The sequence below is a fragment of the Pygocentrus nattereri genome, chromosome 22 (assembly GCF_015220715.1).
Source record: "Pygocentrus nattereri isolate fPygNat1 chromosome 22, fPygNat1.pri, whole genome shotgun sequence".
Taxonomy (NCBI): domain Eukaryota; kingdom Metazoa; phylum Chordata; class Actinopteri; order Characiformes; family Serrasalmidae; genus Pygocentrus; species Pygocentrus nattereri.
The window spans coordinates 12,447,724-12,467,713 of record NC_051232.1 but is presented as its reverse complement, the minus strand read 5'-3'; the positions used below and the strand labels follow the sequence as shown (position 1 = coordinate 12,467,713).

The 19,990-nt window shown below is 41.7% G+C and overlaps 2 protein-coding genes across 3 annotated transcripts in view; both read left to right on the top strand.

The window, feature by feature from the left end:
- klhl2 (kelch-like family member 2) overlaps positions 1-8,670 on the top strand; it is a 31,108-nt gene extending 22,438 nt beyond the window's left edge. Inside the window, exons 11-15 of the mRNA XM_017717447.2 lie at positions 2,858-2,959; positions 3,901-4,029; positions 4,441-4,581; positions 6,743-6,886; positions 7,328-8,670. Of these exons, the coding sequence (XP_017572936.1) occupies positions 2,858-2,959; positions 3,901-4,029; positions 4,441-4,581; positions 6,743-6,886; positions 7,328-7,356 (545 nt within the window). The 3' untranslated portion in view covers positions 7,357-8,670. The remainder of the gene's footprint in view (positions 1-2,857; positions 2,960-3,900; positions 4,030-4,440; positions 4,582-6,742; positions 6,887-7,327) is intronic.
- A 1,057-nt stretch (positions 8,671-9,727) lies between these two features.
- On the top strand, positions 9,728-19,623 carry msmo1 (methylsterol monooxygenase 1). Of its 2 annotated transcripts, none has more exons than XM_017717445.2 (6): positions 9,728-9,782; positions 12,956-13,231; positions 15,672-15,820; positions 17,178-17,304; positions 17,491-17,645; positions 18,636-19,623. In XM_017717445.2, the coding sequence occupies exons 2-6, from the start codon at positions 12,977-12,979 to the stop codon at positions 18,823-18,825; spliced, it is 876 nt and encodes a 291-aa protein (XP_017572934.1). In that variant the 5' UTR covers positions 9,728-9,782; positions 12,956-12,976; the 3' UTR covers positions 18,826-19,623. The 2 variants fall into 2 exon arrangements, with proteins under 2 accessions (XP_017572934.1, XP_017572935.1); XM_017717446.2 differs by lacking the exon at positions 9,728-9,782 and adding an exon at positions 12,513-12,799.
- Positions 19,624-19,990: the final 367 nt, after the last annotated feature.

The following is a 19,990-nucleotide window of genomic DNA, read 5'->3' as shown; positions in this document are numbered from 1 at the left end:
ACTAAACTTGATCTTCTCAAGGATAGTGTAGTGGGTAACACCTCTGCCTTCTACACTGTAGACTGGGGTTCAATCCCCCACCAGGGCAAGCACCCTACACTATACCAATAAGAGTCCTTGGGCAAGACTCCTAACACCACCTTGGCCTACCTGTGTGAAAAATGATCACATTGTAAGTCGCTCTGGATAAGCACGTCAGCCAAATGGCATAAACGTAAAATGTAGTTCAGTTCTCAGGACTTCAACTGGTAGTACCGATGTAAATACTAAAAATAGCTAGTCGAGGGCAGAGAGTTGGATGTTTATTGAGTGTAGAGTATAAAAAGTCCCAGACAAGACCAAAACATATGAAAAGGGTTGCTGGGTACTCATCACAGCGAGAACAGGCAGACTTAGTCTCTGGATAGATTTGTGCTAATTTAGCATTGCACAGATGAGCTCTATGGACAACTTTCAGTTGCATTATGTTCAGCCTTGCGAAAGAGGACGAAGAGTTAACTCTAGCTAAAGCTTCAGTCCATCATCTCTCCTCCGACTTAACACCAGCTCCACCTCCCATCTAGACTTGGCCTCAGAAATCTTTGTCTTATTAAAAGACAAAATCCTAGTATAAAAAATTGAACTAAGCGTTCCCTCGGTTTGCCCAAACAGTCCTCCCAGGGAACAAACAGTCCTCCCAGGGAACAAACAGTCCTCCCAGGGAAGAGCTGGGGGACATTCAGGAAACATGGGAAAAGGGGATTCTGCACAGTGATGAACTTGGAAGAATCGGAAAAGGTTTGTTCTAGGAAGATTAAATTATGAAACTATTGAGGAGAAGCTGTTAAATGTGCCATCAAAGAAATCCCTACAGGTGGTAATGCCTCTCCCCTCCCAACTTATAAACCTAGAGTTCAGGGTTGCAGGCAGTCGTGGGCTGGAGGTTAGGGAACCAGCCTCGTGACCGGAAGGTCGCCGTGATCCCCAGAGCCGACAGCACATGACTGAGGTGTCCTTGAGCAAGACACCTAACCCCAAACTGCCCCCCAGGCGCTGCGGATTGGGCTGCCCACCACTCCGGGCAAGTGTGCTCACTGCTCCCTAGTGTGTGTGTGTGTGTGCTCACTAGAGTGTATGTGGTGTTTCACTTCACGGATGGGTTAAATGCGGAGGTGGAATTTCCCCATTGTGGGACGAATAAGGGTCTTTAATTTAATTTAAAATGTAAATAAATCATGTTTACATAATGGACTCGAGACAGACACCTCAGTAAAGTGAAACATTCTACGAAACTGGGTCCCAATCTTTAGAGTAGACACTACAAATGGATTGGAGGAGAAATGAGAAGGGAATATGGGAAGAGAGGTATAAACCAAAGCACGAATAGAAGATGAGTAACAGGAAAAGGATTCCATGATAACATGCAGCCTCTGGGTGTTTAAACCAAAAGGCCATTTTTTTTTTTGTATTTTGGCTGCAAAATAGTAATACGTAAAATTAGGGAGGGCCAAGCCACCAGAAGAACGGAGACACTGAAGAATTCCTTTCCTGATATGAGGGACATGGCCACCCCAAATAAACCCAGTCATGGCCTTATCTATAGAAACAAAGAGGGATTTGGGGAGAAAAATAGGAAGACATTGATATAAAAGTAAAAATTTAGGGAGGACATTTATCTTGATGCACTGTGCCCTACCTGCTAGAGAGAGGGGAAGGCTACCTCCACCTCCAGGTTTAATAGCAATCCTGACGGTGGTTTTAATAAATAAACATCTTTTACTCATTTTATAATTCATTATATTTCTTGGTGATTCGTGAAAGAAAAAACCGAACTCTTTAATTCAGTCTTGTGTTTTATCCTGTCATTTATTCCTCTGTGGAAAAACATGTAGCTGATTCTGTTTATCAAGGATAACTGCTCTCATTGGCTGTCTCCGAGAGGTTGGGAAAGGGGGGACTTTTGTGCAGTGGTGTTTTACTGAACTGTAGTTGATGGAGAGACCACATACAGTCACATAGTCATGCTCATGTAGCAGCCACTCATGTCATTACACAGCAGTGACGTGCTTAATGCTGCACTCTTACCTTTTGTCATGTGGTAGGTCCGCAGTACCTCCCACCAGGGGAAAAACAGTACCCCCCCTAGGGAAAAACGGTTCCTCCCACCAGGGAAAAACAGTTCCTCCCACCAGGGGAAAAACGGTACCTCCCACCAGGGAAAAACAGTTCCTCCCACCAGGGGAAAAACGGTTCCTCCCACCAGGGAAAAACAGTTCCTCCCACCAGGGAAAAACAGTCCCCCCCCCCAGGGAAAAACAGTCCCCCCCCCCTAGGGAAAAACGGTACCTCCCCCTAGGGAAAAACAGTTCCTCCCACCAGGGAAAAACAGTTCCTCCCACCAGGGAAAAACAGTTCCTCCCATCCGGGAAAAACGGTACCTCCCACCAGCGAAAAACGGTTCCTCCCACCAGGGAAAAACAGTTCCTCCCACCAGGGAAAAACAGTCCCTCCCATCCGGGAAAAACAGTTCCTCCCACCAGGGAAAAACAGTTCCTGCCACCAGGGAAAAACAGTACCCCCCCAGGGAAAAACAGTTCCTCCCACCAGGGAAAAACAGTTCCTCCCACCAGGGAAAAACAGTTCCTCCCACCAGGGAAAAACAGTTCCTCCCACTAGGGGAAAAAAAAAAAAAAAGTACCTCGCGCCAGGGCAACAGTTCCGTTAGCTGCTGATAGCATTTCAGTTCTTCCCAGATATATATTCTCATTATGAGGTCACGTCTTGAGGCTTTATGGTGTCAACATTGGTCATTAATTGGAGGAGAAATTGTTTAAATAACTGTTTAATTTTGTGTTCTCTTTAATTCACTGTTATGCAGGCTTGGCTACTGTTGAGGCGTACAACGCCAAGACCAATGAATGGTTCCATATAGCTCCCATGAACACCCGGCGCAGCAGTGTGGGAGTGGGAGTGGTCGGAGGTGAGTGTGGCCAATCAGAGTCCTTAACATCCGCCCAGTGCATTTAGAATTCACAAAGAAAAGTACACAGAGATGTGATATTAGTGGAACTTGCCTTAAATATTGTTGCAGTCAGAATAGACAGTAAAAGTAAGTTAATGTAAAACAAAGTTCAGACAGTTTTGAATGTCCAAGGGAAAATTTTTTTTTTAATAAAAATGTTTTTTTTTTTTTCAAATTTAAATAAAAATGCTGAAAATGAGAATGTGACAATATGCTATGCAAACATATATTATTAATAATAAATTATTATTTATTTAATAAATGTATTATTCCATAATATATATATTTTTTTTTAACCATACGTATAACTTGCTCAAACTGAAAAATGTAAAGTCTTGTTAGTTCCATAAAACTGAAAAAATATTTGATTTGAAACAATTCTAAAAAATGGGAATAATTTAAAGGGCCTATATCCTTCTTCTTCTATATCTTAAGTTTGGCATTTCAAACATTTATGTGGTTTTATGTAGCAAAATCATTTTAAGTAATCATTTTCAACCTCTTTTTATCCCCTAGACTTTAACACACTGTTTTTGTTACTGTGCCTTTAAGACTGATGTGTGTAAATATAGGTAATGTTATTATTGGCTGCCCTGCATAGTTACTCATTTAAAAGGACTCTGAACCGAAACCCTTCTAACTTCAGCGCGAGTGGGTGGGGATGAACTGCTGCAGGCTCAATAGGTATATGTGTAAATGGGTTTTCATATAGAGACTAAATGAACAGAATGTTTAGTTTTCCATAATATGGGCCCTTAAGTTGTTGAATGTTTATTGTGCTGTATATTTGTTGCACTTCAAAAAGGTGTAACTTTATTCTGCTGTTGTAGAGTTTAGACTTTAATACACAGACAGGCGTCCAGCCACGCTGATGCACTGTGTTGTGTGTGCATGTGTAGGTATACTGTATGCTGTTGGTGGATATGATGGAGCGACGCGTCAGTGTCTGAGCACTGTGGAGGCGTATAACCCGAACACTAATGAGTGGACCTACATAGCAGAGATGGGCACTCGGCGCAGTGGAGCAGGTTACCCACTAGGACTTTGTATAGGCACAAGAGATAGTATATTACATTGCAATACTGTTTTTAATCTAATTTTATGATGACTGTTCTAGTATAAAAAATGCACAATTTGCATAAAATCTGAGTAAAAGAAGTCTTAATAGCCGATGATGGATCGCAACACTGCCCTCTAGTGGCTGGGGCTTTAAATACAACACAAAATGAACCACTGTCTGCCACAAATCATCACTTGTAAAATATTAGTTAAAAACTGACACTGTATTTCTGAGAATCTATACAGTGTCACAAAATATATAATACTGTGGTACTCGAGTATCAATATTATTTACTATTACCCACACAACACAAACACATGGATATTATCAAGCATTGCACCTGTTTTGTTTCTGTTTTCTGTACGTTTGTGACGGGCAGGTGTGGGTGTGCTAAAAGGGCTGCTGTATGCAGTGGGAGGACATGATGGCCCATTGGTCAGGAAGAGCTGTGAGGTGTACGACCCCGCCTCCAATACCTGGAAACAGGTGGCTGACATGAACATGTGCCGTCGGAACGCAGGTGAAAGAGAGAACATTTGAATAACGTTTTAACCGCAACGTTGATGTTTTCTTGGTCAGCTAATGCTAAAAGAATGGTCCTTCATCGCATGCCAGTAAAATTATGCTCAAGATGGTTCAATGCAGGCTAGAACCGTACGTAGAAGTTTGTGCAAAAGGCGGCCGAAAAAGTAGCAAACATCAGCCTGGTAGAAGTAAAAGGGGAACTTCAGTAATTCTCCAGATTTCTGTAAACAGTCATTCAGAGTGGTTTGGTATGATGTGCTTCGTTCTACAAGAACGTGCTGAGCCGGAATTGTTCCCAGTGGTGGTAAAAGGAACCAGATGTCCACCTCTAAAAAATTTCTTCATGTAACTTATTTTATGATACGGTTATAAATACACTGTCATTTTTTAAGGTAATTGAGAAAGTTTTCTGTGTTACTAAAACATATTTGAATCAGTTTATTTCAAGCCTTTCATGATGGAAGAGTACATTGTGTTCTAAGGCTAAAAATGCCCCAGAAAAAACTATTAAATTAATCGTAGTTGTGCGTTAAAATATGCAGTGGAGGGTGTGTTAACGACAAACCATCATTTTACCAGGGTTGTCTAAAGTTTTCCATATTCTGTTTATGCAGTAGCTTAGACTGTTTGTACTGGCACACTGATGTTCTATACCACCGGTGTAGTATTGTTTGCAATATATTGTGCTGCACTTTTTATTGTATTGCACTGTGTATTGTAGTTTACTGTATTGTATTTTACGAGTTCAGTTCAACCTTTTTCTCTCTGTATCTACAGTGACTGTTGTTTCTAGCAGTATCTGAGCTCAGGACTGTCTTTTTCTCTATTGGTAACTAGCAAAGATACTTTCTCTAGACAGACAAAGCACTTCTTGTAAGTCGCTCTGGAGAAGAGCGTCTGCTAAATGCTGTAAATGTAAATGTGTACAGTCCCATAAATGCCATACAGATATATAGAATCATGTAGAATCATGTAGCATCAAACCGAGCTTATATTTTTCTTTCTTAAGACTGAATCTGATCAATGTTAGAATTAGCCACTAACATTTAAACAAACCCATGGTGTCACAATGAATGCATTTACTGCTTTCTTTTTTTTTTGAGGCGACCCAACACACTAACATTTGCTTGCTGTAGCATTATATACTAGAACAGGAGAGGGATTGTGTTATCTCAAAATAACATGGCTCGTGCCTGTGACCAAATCACAGTCGTGATGTTGTCGTGATGATACACAATAATATAATTCTATTGCTTTTATACCACAGTGAAATAAATACAGTAAGAAATGAATAAACTGGCCGTGAACGCGGCGTTTAATGTTTTAATGTTCATTTCCTTCCTCCAAATCAAAGGTCCTTAACAAGCAGCTTGTTGCTACGTCAGAGTAACGAGCTCCGCTCACTCACTGCACAGCCCGCAGTTCGTTCTCCAGCTCCACACAAACCAGCTGACAGTTTGGGAATTTAGTGTCATCCCATCTGCAGAGTCTGACCAAATCAGCTGTCGGTCAAATGTGATGTTAAAAGTGTCCGTTTTCTGTTTGTGGCAAAGTAAGAAGTAAAAATGTTCAAATGGCTTGAGCGTCTCCTACAGCTGTCAAAGTCGTTGCTTAGCAACAGAGTCTCAGGGGAGTGATACAGTGTTTGTGAAAAGCCTGTGATGTTATGGCAATTTCTCAGCAACCAATCAGCTTGCGTGGCCGCACCAGACTGTTGTATAAATTTCAATATTGTGAAATCTAAAGACTGGATCAAATGATGGCAGTCAGCTTAAATAGAGATCATCTCAAATAACTGCCATCATTTCAAATAATTGAGATTAGACAAACATGTAATTGTCACAGGCCTACACTGTACACAAGCCGTTAATTTTCATCAAACTGAAATCGTAATAAAAGATGATCTTCTGCTTATGACAGTCTAAAACGTGCCCAGAATTTCTCTGCTTGTTTCACGACCTCACAAGAGGGAAAGAATTCATGTAAAGTCACAGCATGTTTTATCGCCCCAGATAACTTCATAGCCTGACTGTAACCGTTTTAGCAACATACAGTCATAAAATAATAAACATCCATTGTTATGTTCATTTGTGTCCATCTTGGTTTAGCAGTGCTTAAATCAGTGAAGGTGCATATGCATGTCTGTGTGTTTCTAGGTGTGTGCGCGGTCAATAATCTGCTGTATGTGATCGGAGGTGATGACGGCTCCTGTAACCTGGCGTCAGTGGAGTATTATAACCCCAGCACGGATAAGTGGACCATACTACCCTCCTGCATGAGTACTGGGCGCAGCTACGCAGGTTAGAGGGAATAGTTTATGGTGGAATTGTTGTCATTAATAGTAGGCTAAAAAAAACGTTCTTCATCTCCTCTCAGATGTAGTCCATCAGCTTGAGTCTGGTGTCTGACATTTACTTCTTTAGTTTTGCACTGAAGCTCCAAAGCTAATGGAATTAACAAGCTGTGGAAGCTTATACCACCCAGTTATCAATTCAAATGGCCAGTTGACTTTTTTGTGTGGTTTCTGACTAGGCCAAGATTGAACATCACGATACTTCACGATGTTTCACCCCGTTTATTGATATGTAGGGTATTTAGTTTATGCGAGGTTTGATAAGTTGGAATGATCAACCAAGACTAGGCAAATCTAGTTGTGTGTGTATATAGTCGTCAGTGCATCCCTAGTTAAAGCATTATGTTGTCAGATTGTACTGACTGTGTCTCTGTGTTTGTCTGTGTAGGAGTGACGGTCATTGATAAACCTCTTTGAGTGGTTGGAGTTGAACCCTGTTGAAGTGGAAGCTGTTAAGCTGTTGTGATGCTGAAGAGTGGCTCACGCTGAAGCTCTTGACGAGGCTGAAGCTTCGCCCTGAAGCTGCTTCACCACAGAGATGGCCTGAGGAACACTACTCTCTCTCTTCTCTCTCTCTCTTCTCTTCTCTCTCTCTCTCTCTCTCTCTCTCTCTCTCTCTCTCTCTCTCTCTCTCTCTCTTCTCTCTCTCTTCTCTCTCTCTTCTCTCTCTCTCTCTCTCTCTCTCTCTCTCTCTCTCTCTCTCTCTCTGACATACACACAGTCTTACATATGCACTCTCATTTACGCATTCATAATCTCTCTCTCTCTCTCTCTCTCTCTCTCTCTCCCTCTCTCTCCCTCTCTCTCCCTCTCTCTCTCTCTCTCTCTCCTCTGAGAGTAGCTAACAGTATGATGAAGATTATTGCACTTTTGCAGTGAAGTACTAACCAAGCTGGAGGGAAGGTTTTGAACCCTAACACAACCGTTTTAGCTTGTGAGATCAGACATGAGCGGAAATGCATCGTAAAACACTGACGTGACGTCGAGTCTGATCGTGGGGGTGGTGGTCGATGTGGAGACAGGAAGGAACCTCTTGGTGAACTGTTTTTGCTCATTGCAGATGAACGCATCATGATGAAATGGACCAGCACTTTCTGGCCTGTCTGAAGCTCTGGACCTCGCAACGTCACTGGACTGAAGAGAAGCTTTTTACGATCGAAGGATGGACTAGTTCTGATTTTACTGCTAGAAACAGGTGCTGTTTGCCTACAAATGACTGCGGCCTCAAGCGAACAAAGTCAACTTTTGAGGTCAACTTGCACATTTCTCGAGTTTGTGTGCCAAACTATGTTTGAAGAGTCTTAACGCTGAGTATTTGCATTTGTTGATTTCGTATGGAATATGTCTTTTAATTGTGATCCAATTGCGTGTGAATTGCGGTTATTGATATATTAGTGATGCGCTGATCTATTGCTGCGTGTGTCTGGGCATGCGCGACGCTGCGGACTGCTGCCGGCTGCTTGGACATGGAAGCACTTTGCATGGATCTCGGTTCTCGTGTTTTTTTTCCGTGTGCGTACTGTTTTTAAACTACTGCTGTAGTCCGTTCAGTTAAGAATGTGACACGCGCGCTTTCTCTACCAACTGTTCTGAACACTGACCAAATGTGTGGGGGAAAAAAAAAAACAAATCCCTCTTGTGCTTTCTTTCTTCTTTCTTCCTTCCTTTCTTCTTTCTTCCTTCCTTTCTTCTTTCTTCCTTCGTTTCTTCTTTCTTCCTTCGTTTCTTCTTTCTTCCTTCGTTTCTTCTTTCTTCCTTCCTTTCTTCTTTCTTCCTTCCTTTCTTCTTTCTTCCTTTCTTTCTTCTTTCTTTTTTTCTTTACCTCTAACCTGTCTGATCTTGATTTTCTCTCTCTCTCTCTCTCTCTCTCTCTCTCTCTCTCTCTCTCTCTCTCTCCCTCTCTGTCTCTCTCCCTCTCTCTTTCTCTGTCCCTTTCTCTCTCTCCCTCTCTGTCTCTCTCCCTCTCTCTTTATCTGTCTCTGTCTCTGTCTTTCTCTCTCTTTAGTATTTATCAATAATAATAATTATGATAAATATTATATCTAACTAGTACTACGTGTTGGTCAAGAGGAATGCTGTGTACTTGAAATGTTTCATAAATTGTTTTATATCATAAATAATAAACATGCTTCTTGTATTTAAACTGAACCTTCAAGTTCAAGAGTGTTTGATTTCATACGGTTTCAGGACTTAAAGGTCCTGCGAAAAACCTCCAGCATCAACAAAACAGTCCTCACTTTGTGAAGTGCTCTTTATAAAAGTGCAGTGTTTAATGCTTCAATTGGAAAGGCAAAGCATTTCTTTTTAGTTGCTGTGATTAAGCTTCACATCCTGAGAATAAATCCTGTTCTAGTTATATGTAGGTGTAGGATGGGTTAAATGCGGAGGTGCACAACACATTCTGCTTCAGTCTGAAGAACCGGTTCATCATGCCAAGAACCAAGGTTCTTCTAAACAGAACCGTTGCCTTTCCAAAAGAACCTTTAAATAACCGTCTATTGTAAGCGTGCAGATTTGAGACATACTGATGCTTCATGTAATATAATGTAATATGATGCAATACGTGTGTTTACACGCGTGCGTCAGACGATGTCCCTCCCCTCTCCACTCCGCTGGACCACCCCACCGTTCGCTCGTCCACTCTTTCCCGTTCCTCGCTCCTGATTGGCTGCCGCAATAGTTTCTCCCGTCTCACTATCATCACTCCATACCGTCAGCCAATCAGCGCGCCGTTACCGCGCTCCTACGTCATTGTCGTCTTGTCTCGGCCAATGGGCGCAGCCGAAGCGCCTCTACATTAAAGCCGGTCGGGTTCGAGCAGGTAGAAGAGACGCTTCTCACAGGTAAGAGACTCCGCTTCGCTCAGCTTTTACCGCAGACCACAGCGCCCGTACCGCCCGGGAGAGCCCGTCATACCGCCTCGTTCCGCCCAGGACTGTAGAAATACGCTTTAATCCGCGACACGTCCCAGACCCTCTGACACTGACAGCGCGGTACCTCGGCGAAGCGGGAGTCGAGCTTTCCTATTCGCCAGCTTCAGGTTCGAATTCCCCCGTTCCACCTTAAGTGGTGCAGTAGTTACCTGCCTCAGGATGGAACTGCTGCACCATTTAAGGTGGAACGGGAGAATTCGAGCATAGACCAAGCGAATAGGAAGGCTGAGTGGAGGAGTCTGGTGATACTGGCTGTTGACAGACCCGCTGGTGTCGATGGGCTGAGCTCTGCTCTACGCGCGGTGCGGTGGAAACTTCCAGGCCCGACTGTCTTAAAACGTGTAACGTTGCGTCGTAACGAGGGCTGGATGTAGCCCAAGCGTATGGCTGTGCCATTAAACGGTACCAGTCTCCGTCCAGTGCATGCTACAGTAAATATCTCTTCAAGGGAGTCCCAGCCACTTTTCAGAAGCCCTCCGTAGTTCAGTGCTCGAGATGTAAACAGCCATTCAGAGGGGTCTGATGCGAAATAGCTCAGCTAGTTGACTTACTGACTCGGATTTCCTTACAGTGGTGGTGGTAGGAACCAGGGGTCCCGATGTCTTCTGAGTTTAAATCTGTAAGAAATATGTATTTAAATACGTTAATGGTGCTAAAATAGTGGACAATCTGGAGAAAGGGGATTTCTTTGTGGACTATTTTACCTTAGAACACCCTTCATGTATCCTTCCGCCATGAATGGCAGTTTAAAGCATGTCTTTTAGGTCAGATCCTTTCTGCAAAGCCTTTGTAAAACAAAGCCCCAGACATCAGGCAGTGTGTTCATACCCAGGGTAACTATGTAGGAGCTTTCTGTGAGGAGGCTGTTAGAGCTGGACGTCTGGTTCCTATCACCTCCACTGTGAACGATGCTGGTTCCGTCAGTTTGACTAGACCACGTTTCACAGCAAAAACCGTCCTGAGTGACTTTGTTTACATCCTAACCATTAAATAATGCAGAAATGTGAGAATCCGGTGGAGTTCCTCTTCAACTGAAGGTTCTAGAAAACAATGAGGTTCTACACAACGAGCTGTCAGTCACAGGTGGGCACTTCTACTCAGATACCTGTGCAAGAAGTCGAGTTGAGCTGGATTTATGGACCGTTTTCCTCAGTGTGCCCAAATTATTCCTACTTCTGCTGCAGTATATTTGTGGGGACGTGACTCCACCTTTAACTCAGTTCCGTGGGAGTCGCTCTCATTCACCTCTAACTCCTGTAACTGGGGTTCATCTCGTTCTGCTCTGAGGATTCAGCCCCTGAAATCACATATAGGAGGATAACAGGACTCCGACCTCATCTGCTCTGCTGACAGACACCGGATGTAGCCGCTTTGACGTCCTCGGCCTTTGTTTTGGTGGAGTAGTGAAGATTCACCGTCACTATATCTGTTATACACCTGCCCACCGGCCTCCCACAGTGGTGTCTGGAGGGAGATCCTCACGTTTAAATACTGAAACTCCCCCTGACGTCTTTAGGAGGTGGGAGGGACGTCTGGAACGCCACAAGCCCTTTGGGGAGGGACACATCTGTGCAGTCTCTACGTCAGAGGCGCTCCTAGCAGTCAGTATTTCTGTATAACTCTGGGTGAATGCTCAAAAGCTGTGACCGTGTATTTGCGTAGTGCATGCTGGGAATTGTAGTGAACAATACGTGGGGATAAAAGCACAAAAAGGATCTAAAATCCTGAATTCTACCAATCAGAGGAAGCTGAGAGATGCGCTGCTGCATCTCTCAATGTCATACCAGTTGATGGACCCTGCATTAAATGGTAGTTTTGGGCCTCTTTATGAATTTCAAGCTCTTCTTCCCACTGTTAACCAAACAGAAGCGCTTTTTTACGTGCCCTGTTTACGGAGTGTGTGGCAGGGGTTTGGTAACAGTCTCAAACCTATTTGGCAGCTTTAGTGTCAGCAGAGTTAGGCGTGAGTGCATGAGGGAGTCCGTGTCCGTATCAAGTCCGAGAGGGAGATCGAACTGCTGCCTTTGAACTTGGTTCAAGTCCAAACGACCCACCTGGTCACCTCTGAGCTTTCACTGCATTACAGTTCGCTTGATTTGACCTTAGAAATTGGGTCATTTTGGTGCAGCGTTTAAGTGGAGTCACATGATTAGTTATTCAGTGAATTACATTATAATTACATTTGCATTGATTTACATTATTTGCATTCTTTTTTTTCCCCGTTTGACCATCGAAACGTTACAAAAAATGAGAAATAAATGACAAAAAAAGTTCCTTTTGTATTTAGAAACACCTGTTGAAACAGATTTTCAGTGCCTGTTTCAGTCAATCAGTCGACCTTTATTTAACCTCGGAGAACATTGAGGGTGACCCTTATTTACAGTGTTGCCGAGCTGATACAGAAAAAGGGACTGATGATGTGTAAGAACTTGTCAAATAGTACAAGTAAATTTAATAGTAAAAAGGCTCAAATCAGGTAACATGAACCGTTAAGAACAAAAATACAATATAAAATATGAAAGTGAATAAAATAAAAAAAGATCAAACAAAAGGAGGATAACATCCGAAAGGAAACAAAAAATAATGACTAAAATAATACAATAAAATAATGAAAATAAGACAACGATGGTAAAAAACCAGCTGAACCAGTTGGACGTGGGTAGAGAGTAGTAGTTTGAAGTGACTGAGTGACCCAGCGAGCTGAGCTTTAGTGTTTCCTGTAGTTAAAGGCAGATTTCCCCAGTTCAGTAAAACCTCTCGGTACCTGGCGTGTGATCCAGCCACTGGAGTGAGTCTGATAATTCCCATTATTTACAGACATCACTGAAGTAATCTGTGCTGGCAGACGGCCGGAAGGTGTTTCTAAAGGAAAATAAACCAGCGTGCTTCCCGCCGTGTTGTTAGTGGCGGCCAGCCAGTCTGCAGGGGTGAGTGTTGTACGGGTTCAGTGAGCTGAGTGAGACGTATGGAGTGTAAAACTTGTACGGTGCTCTTGTTATTGATGCTGATAATGCGTCAATGAATAAATCGGTTAATTATGTACATTGGTTTGTTTGTTTGTTTGTTTGTTTGTTTACTCAAAGGGGCCCCACTGACCCGCAGGCATGGAGGTGAACGGCACGACCAACATTTTGTCCTCTGCGTACCTGGCCGTGGAGTACGTGGACTCGCTGCTGCCGGAGAACCCTCTGCAGGTGCCGGTGAAAGCGGCGTGGAACCACATGCTTCAGAACTACAGCAAGTTTCAGATCGCAACGTGGGGCTCCCTCATCGTCCACGAGCTCATCTACTTCCTTTTCTGCCTGCCGGGCTTCATCTTCCAGTTCCTGCCGTTCATGCAGAAGTACAAGATTCAGCAGGTGGGCGACAGACTGACCAGCCAGGGGTTTTAGCGGCGGGAGACAGATGTCAGTAGGAAGGTCTCAATCAGGGATGTTGTCTATTAACCCGATCCAGCCAGTCCTAGTGTAGAATATCTGAAATGCAGTCCTGTGTGAAAGTCGGCCAAGAAAATGGATTAAAAGTATCTGTCTTGGCAATCACGGTGTTTTTGTACAACATGTAACGTGGTAATAAATATAAATAAAGATGTAACAGTAATAACTTGTACATGTTACAGGTAATGCAGGTAACATGTTGTGAGCTAGTTAGAAGTTTGGTTCCAGATTTGTCCTGAACTCTCCCAGCAGTGCATGGGACTGGAACTGGTTAGATGATTATTATAATCATTGTGATCCATAAAATCGGCATGTTTCGTAGGAACGTTCGTACTTTTTCTAATATTAAGGTTTTTCAGTTTTATTGCCCTTATCAACGTTTGGTTTTCTAAGAGTGCAAATAATTTAACACATCTCCTACAGAGAACTTGCTCAAATATGCAAATTAGGACCCTAATATAACCCTAATTTCTATTTTTGTGCTACATAAAATATAAAACATACATATATATATATTTATATGTCTATGTCTATGTAAAATATAATGCTAATAATGATATGATAGTACTGATAATAATATAATAATATGTGTCAAAGTTGGCACAGGCCACATTTTATGTTTTACTTTTTCCACAACAGAAAATAAGTTAAAACATGCAAAATCGACAAAAAAATTCTGAAATATGCTTTTTTCCAGTATTTTAATTTCAGTAAATAAACAGTTACTGTGTATGAAAATGTGCAGAATTGTGTTCTCTGTAGATGTGTTAACGTATTTTCACCTAGAAAATCTAAAAATGTCTATTAGTCTGACATTTACATTTACAGCATTTAGCAGACACTGTTATCCAGAGCGACTTACAAGAAGTGCTTTGTCAATCTAGAGAAAGTATCTTTGCTAGTTACCAACAGCTTAGAGAGAAAGACAGTCCTGAGCTCAGATACTGCTAGAAACAAATGTCACTGCAGACACCAAGAGAAAAAGAAACAGAGTTGAACGCAGAACTCTGTGCCATTCAATGCAATACAGTAACAATAAGATACAATACAATACAATAAAAACAAGTGCAGCTTATAGTTCAATGCTCATTTAAGTGCTGACCAGGGGTGTCCAAACCTTTGCATACGACTATATAAGTAACTCCTTAAACAGAATTTCCTCGGGTGCCTGGGACTTTTGCACAGAACCGTATGTAATATGTATTTTATGATGAGTCTGACCAAATATTTGGTTTTTTTTTGTAGATGATGTAGCTGCACAGTGCACGCTTACGTTAAAGCTAGTAAAACCCGTGCGGGTTAGGTGAGATTTATTAGGCTGCCAATTATTTAAAAGTAAAATCATATATATATATATAATATGCGTTCAGGCCACATTGTGTTTAATTTTTCCAGTACATTCAGTAAATAAACAGTCATTGTGGAGGAAAAGGTGCAGAAGTATTTTCTCTGTGGAGGATGTTCAACTTATTTTCATTTAAAATAGCAAACGAAATGTTATCTGACAAGGGTGCCTGAACCGTTACACAGTGCAGTGTTTTACTGTGTTTTTCTTACGAAAAAATGCATAAAAAGAACAAAAGCAAAGCGCAAAAAATATGAAGAAAACCTCGTATCTCCAAAATGGTGACTTTACAGGAGAAAAACATTGTACTTTTACTGTACGTCGGTGGAGCCAGACTCCTTTCAAAGACATTGAGTCGTTTGTTTTGGTCCATTCCTTATAAAAGTTACACAAAATATAACAGACACTTACAAATTATGTTAAAAACTGACAAATGCTGAGATACGAGGTTTTCTCCTGACAACAGTGAGATATAGCGAGAGTTTATACCGGTCAGCAGGCGGAGGTGAAGCTGGTCTGCAGAGGAGACGAGGTTTATACTCGGAGCTTTAAAAGACGGCGGTGGGACGGACGTCCAGCTTCTGTGTCTCAGAGCACGACGTCTTCCTCTCGGCCTTCTTTAATAAGTACATGGACGTTTTTCTGAGTCTGACGTCAGTTTAAAACAATTAAAAACTCAAGCGGCCCACCTGGAAACTCCTCTCACTCTGACTGGACCTCACGGGATGTTCGCTGTCATGGTAACGTGTACTCTCAGCGGTTCTCCATGCATGCGTGGCATTTAGGATGGGATTACTTGCAGTGGGCTATAAACGAAGATTTTCATCAGACTGTTGAATAGAGTGAGCGGATAAACACCTCAGTCGGGAATCTGCAATCGGAGTGTATTCAATCGGATGTAAACACAGCCGGTGTTGTTAATGCTGGTATCTCATACTGCAGCAGTGCCGAGTTACGAACTCCAGCCTCTGACCACCTTGCCTTAAGTTTGGTGTATTTCTGTTGGTCTGTGTTCAGGATAAACCAGAGACATGGGAGTTGCAGTGGAAGTGCTTTAAGATGCTCCTCTTCAATCACTTCTTCATCCAGCTGCCGCTCATCTGTGGCACATACTACTTTACTGAATTCTTCAGCATCCCTTATGACTGGGAGTCCATGCCCCGCTGGTGAGCTCCTCTAAATAAAGCACCTCTAAATCAAACAGAATCACACAGTTTTGATTGTTTTGCACCTTCTGATCGTTTTTGAGAGGGTGTTATCGTTTCTAATGATATTTGGACAGTCGTACAGTTGTGTGCTCTTGACGACCCACAGCAGTACAACATGATTAACCAGACAGTTAATCAAGCAGGGACATTTTTTGTTGGGGGACGTATTCGGTCTCACACCTTGCAGTTTGTTTGATCGAGCACTTTGTCCTGCAGATGTGGCGTTTATCCGTTTAGATCATTGGACTGAACTCTCTTTAAGATCTTACACTTAAGTAATAATTAAGTGTCCTGGTTTCAAGTTGGAAAGACAACTATTGGTAGTTTGCCATCAGTCCTGTAGTATTCTGTCGCATTCATATCAAAGCCGTTTATCCCAATTTAAAATTTTTTACCCTTTATATTGTTTTAGCATTTCATGTTGACTGGACCAATAGAAATAACCAAAATAACCGTTTTTTACATTAAACGTTCTTAAAATGAAGAACGTTTTTTCATCTTTTGTAAGTTTGGAGGTACACGTTGTGATTCAGGCTGTGACGACAGGCTAATGTTGTTGTTTGTGATTTGATCGGATTTTATGTGATTTTTATGAATGTAATAGAATCAAGTTGCCCAGGACTTTCTTAGATTGGCTTTACAGAATTACAGAATTTGGGAAAAGACAAAGTTTTAACAGGACTGTAAGAATGTACAGAAACCCCCCGGTGGGCAAGCCAGGGGCAACAGTGGCAAGGAAAAACTCCCTCAGAACTGAGGAAGAAACCTTGGGAGGAACCAGGCTCACCAGGGGGGACCCATCCTCCTCTGGTCAAACTACCTACAAGTGATTTTACTACTAATATTAATAGTATTAATATTTAACTTGACAGTTAAAAAAGCAGTTAGTTCGCTAAAGTACAGCTTGTATTTTTCATACACCACCTCTCTGTAATCTGTGAGGTGCAATTTACAAATCAGCACTTAGCAATATAAATGCTCCAAACTTACTTTAAGTATATAGTATTTATACTATAGTAGTTTTAAGTATATAGGAGTGGAAATAGGTTAAAACATCCTCTAAAAAGAACAAGATTTATTGTGCCACTTTTTGGCACAAACAGACTTTTGCATATGACTGTATAATAAAAGTGGAGAATGTTTTTGTCTTCTTTTATCTGGTCTGTTGTGATTCAATTGGGATTATATCCATTTTTATGAGTGTGACGGATCCAGTTGCTCAGGAATATCTTAAGGAATAAACAGTACAGACATAAAAACTGCATCTTTATTTAGAAGTTCTTTTCTCTCACACACTTATTCGTCTCTTTCTCAGGCCGTATCTGCTGGCTCAGTGTTTTGGCTGTGCAGTGATTGAGGATACGTGGCACTACTTCCTCCACAGAGCTCTGCACCACCGCAGAATCTACAAATACATCCACAAAGTCCACCACGAGTTCACGGTCAGTTTTACACCCTCATCCTCAGCCACACACATAAAATTAGCAGAAAAATGCCATATTTACCACTGTTCTCTAAAGAGGATGTTCACTTAGAACATCTACAAAAGCTACAGACCTTCGTTTCTGACGGTGTGGAATTATTCTGTGACTTGAAAATATAAAGACATGTTTTTTGTGTGTATTTAGTCGCCGTTTGGGATGCAGGCTGAATACGCTCACCCTCTCGAGACCATTATCCTGGGGGCAGGGTTCTTCATCGGCATCATGGTGTTCTGCAATCATGTGGCTCTCCTTTGGGCGTGGGTCACTGTCCGCTTGCTGGAGACCATCGACGTGCATAGGTACACTCACACACACACACACACACACACACACAATCATTACTTGGTTTATGATTTTCATTTTTAAATATTTTAAATTTAAAACATTGATTTAATTTTCAATATTTGGTTTTGTGCAAATTCTAAGATCATTACGATGATTTTCTTTATTACTTACATTCTGAAAACAGTTTATTTTTATTATGTATTGCCTTGTAAGGACATGCTGATAACACATTCAGGCACAGAAATACAGACTCATGACTATGAACAGACGGATTGAGCAGCTACATCACTCATAAAAAACATGAAATACTGAACTCCAGTCTAATGGCTGTGAAGACACCTGAACACCAGAGGGCGCTTTTTGGACTTTTGCTGTTTTTTATTAGTGGCCATTGTGTGTGTGTGTGTGTGTGTGTGTGTGTGTGTGTGTGTGTGTGTGTGTGTGTGTGTGTGTATGTGTATATATATATATATATATACACGCTTAAAGGGGAAAAATCAGGAAACATATTTAACAGAAAATTAAACAGAAACCTCCAACACTAAGTATCATCACATCTGTCACATAGATCTTTTCAATTTCATCACCAGCACATTTGATTTAAGATAAAGAAATATTGATTAACCAAACCTGGTACTGGATGACAACTTCACATAGACAAACATCAAGTCACTACTAATTCATCAGTTTTTTTTATTTGGGTTTATTTGTGATACTCATGTTTTTTTGGAGCAAATAAATGCTTACAGCCCAAATAAAGAGCTTTTTAAATTAAAGTTTAAAAAATAATTGAAGCTATTTAAAACTGTTGCCCAGTACTGTAGGTTTTCTGCTTTTCTAAAGAAATCAAATAAATAAATAATGTTTTCTGCTTTTGAAATGAAAGGGTGAAATGAAGGGTAGCACAGTTCTGTACCATTTCAAGTACAGCATTATGTGTTGGATACATGTTGATATTTTATATTATTTAATATTTCTCTCTCTCTCTCTGTCTCTCTGTCCAGTGGATATGATATCCCTCTGAACCCGCTGCACCTGATCCCGTTCTACGCTGGCGCGCGCTTCCATGACTTCCACCATATGAACTTTGTGGGCAACTACGGCTCGACATTCACCTGGTGGGACAGACTCTTTAACACCGACTCCCAGTACAACAAATACTCAGACAAACAGGCTGTGAAGAAAGACGAGTAACACGTTCGCGAGTGTGTTACAGAGCGGACTGAACGGATGTCGGTGAATTAATAGCCGCATCCTAGATTTCACCCCTTGTGCCTTTTAAAGGGAAGACACTCACATACATAGTAGGGTGACTGCTTTGCTGTGTCTGTACCTCACTCACACAATATGAGAGTGGCTGTTGTGATCTGAAGGGACCGTCAGGATTGGCTTCCTTCAGTGTCATTATTCAGTACTGCAGAAATCGCTGTTAAATAATAACGACGTCATTCCTCAGAGCACTTTACATTTCCCTCGTATGAAATGCTTTGTCTTTTGAATGTTTTGTTAAAGGTTTTTCTCTTAACCGAGTCCCTGCTGGAGATCTCACAGAGGATACGATGCTTTCAGGTGGAATGCTGCGTACACTGAAACCCTTTGTGGAAATTCATAGCTAAAGATATTATCATTTTTTAAAAAAAAGAAAACGTTTACTCTTTCTGAAGTGCGACAGGATATGCGGTGTGTTATCCTATAGGCTGTATGACATTACATCTGATAAGGCAGACTGAATAAACTGGTGAGAAATATCCATTTTCTGACCGTTTGGCCTCATTCGCATTATGTTTTGTGTGTATGTCACTTTCAGTGAAAGTTCTCGTGCACATTTAAATACTGTGGTATTTATACATCTGGGTTGGGCAAAGCAGCGGAAATGCATCAATACTTACAGCCACAATATGCATCTTGATATTTTGTTTTTTGGAGGTTTGATGAGCTGTAACACAGAAATAGGACCAGCAGTGCCATATTTAATAAAATACTATCAAAACCTATGAGTTAAATGATTTTTGTTTGATGCTTCACATACTTTACTGCACGAAATCCAATAAACCAAGACTAAATATGCTCTCTGTGTAGTGAGACATACATGATCAGTGTTCCTTACGTACTGATAATGTCCACAATATGCTCAGAAATTAGCACAATATCAGTAATATTGATATACTGTCATATTGCTCACCCCAGGTATACATACGTGTATACGTGTATATTTGGGGCAGTCGTGGGCTGGAGGTTAGGAAACCAGCCTTGTCGCCGGTTTGGTCCCCAGAGCCGACAGCACATGACTGAGGTGTCCTTGAGCAAGACACCTAACCCCCAACTGCTCCCCGGGTGCCGTGGATAGGGCTGCCCACTG

Bases quoted from the DNA above. Each gene is read 5' to 3' on its own strand.
- msmo1 (XM_017717445.2), top strand. From the start codon at position 12,977: ATGGAGGTGAACGGCACGACCAACATTTTGTCCTCTGCGTACCTGGCC. The intron at 13,232-15,671 runs GTGGGCGACAGA...GTCTGTGTTCAG, and splicing joins AGAAGTACAAGATTCAGCAG to GATAAACCAGAGACATGGGA. The intron at 15,821-17,177 runs GTGAGCTCCTCT...TCTCTTTCTCAG, and splicing joins TGGGAGTCCATGCCCCGCTG to GCCGTATCTGCTGGCTCAGT.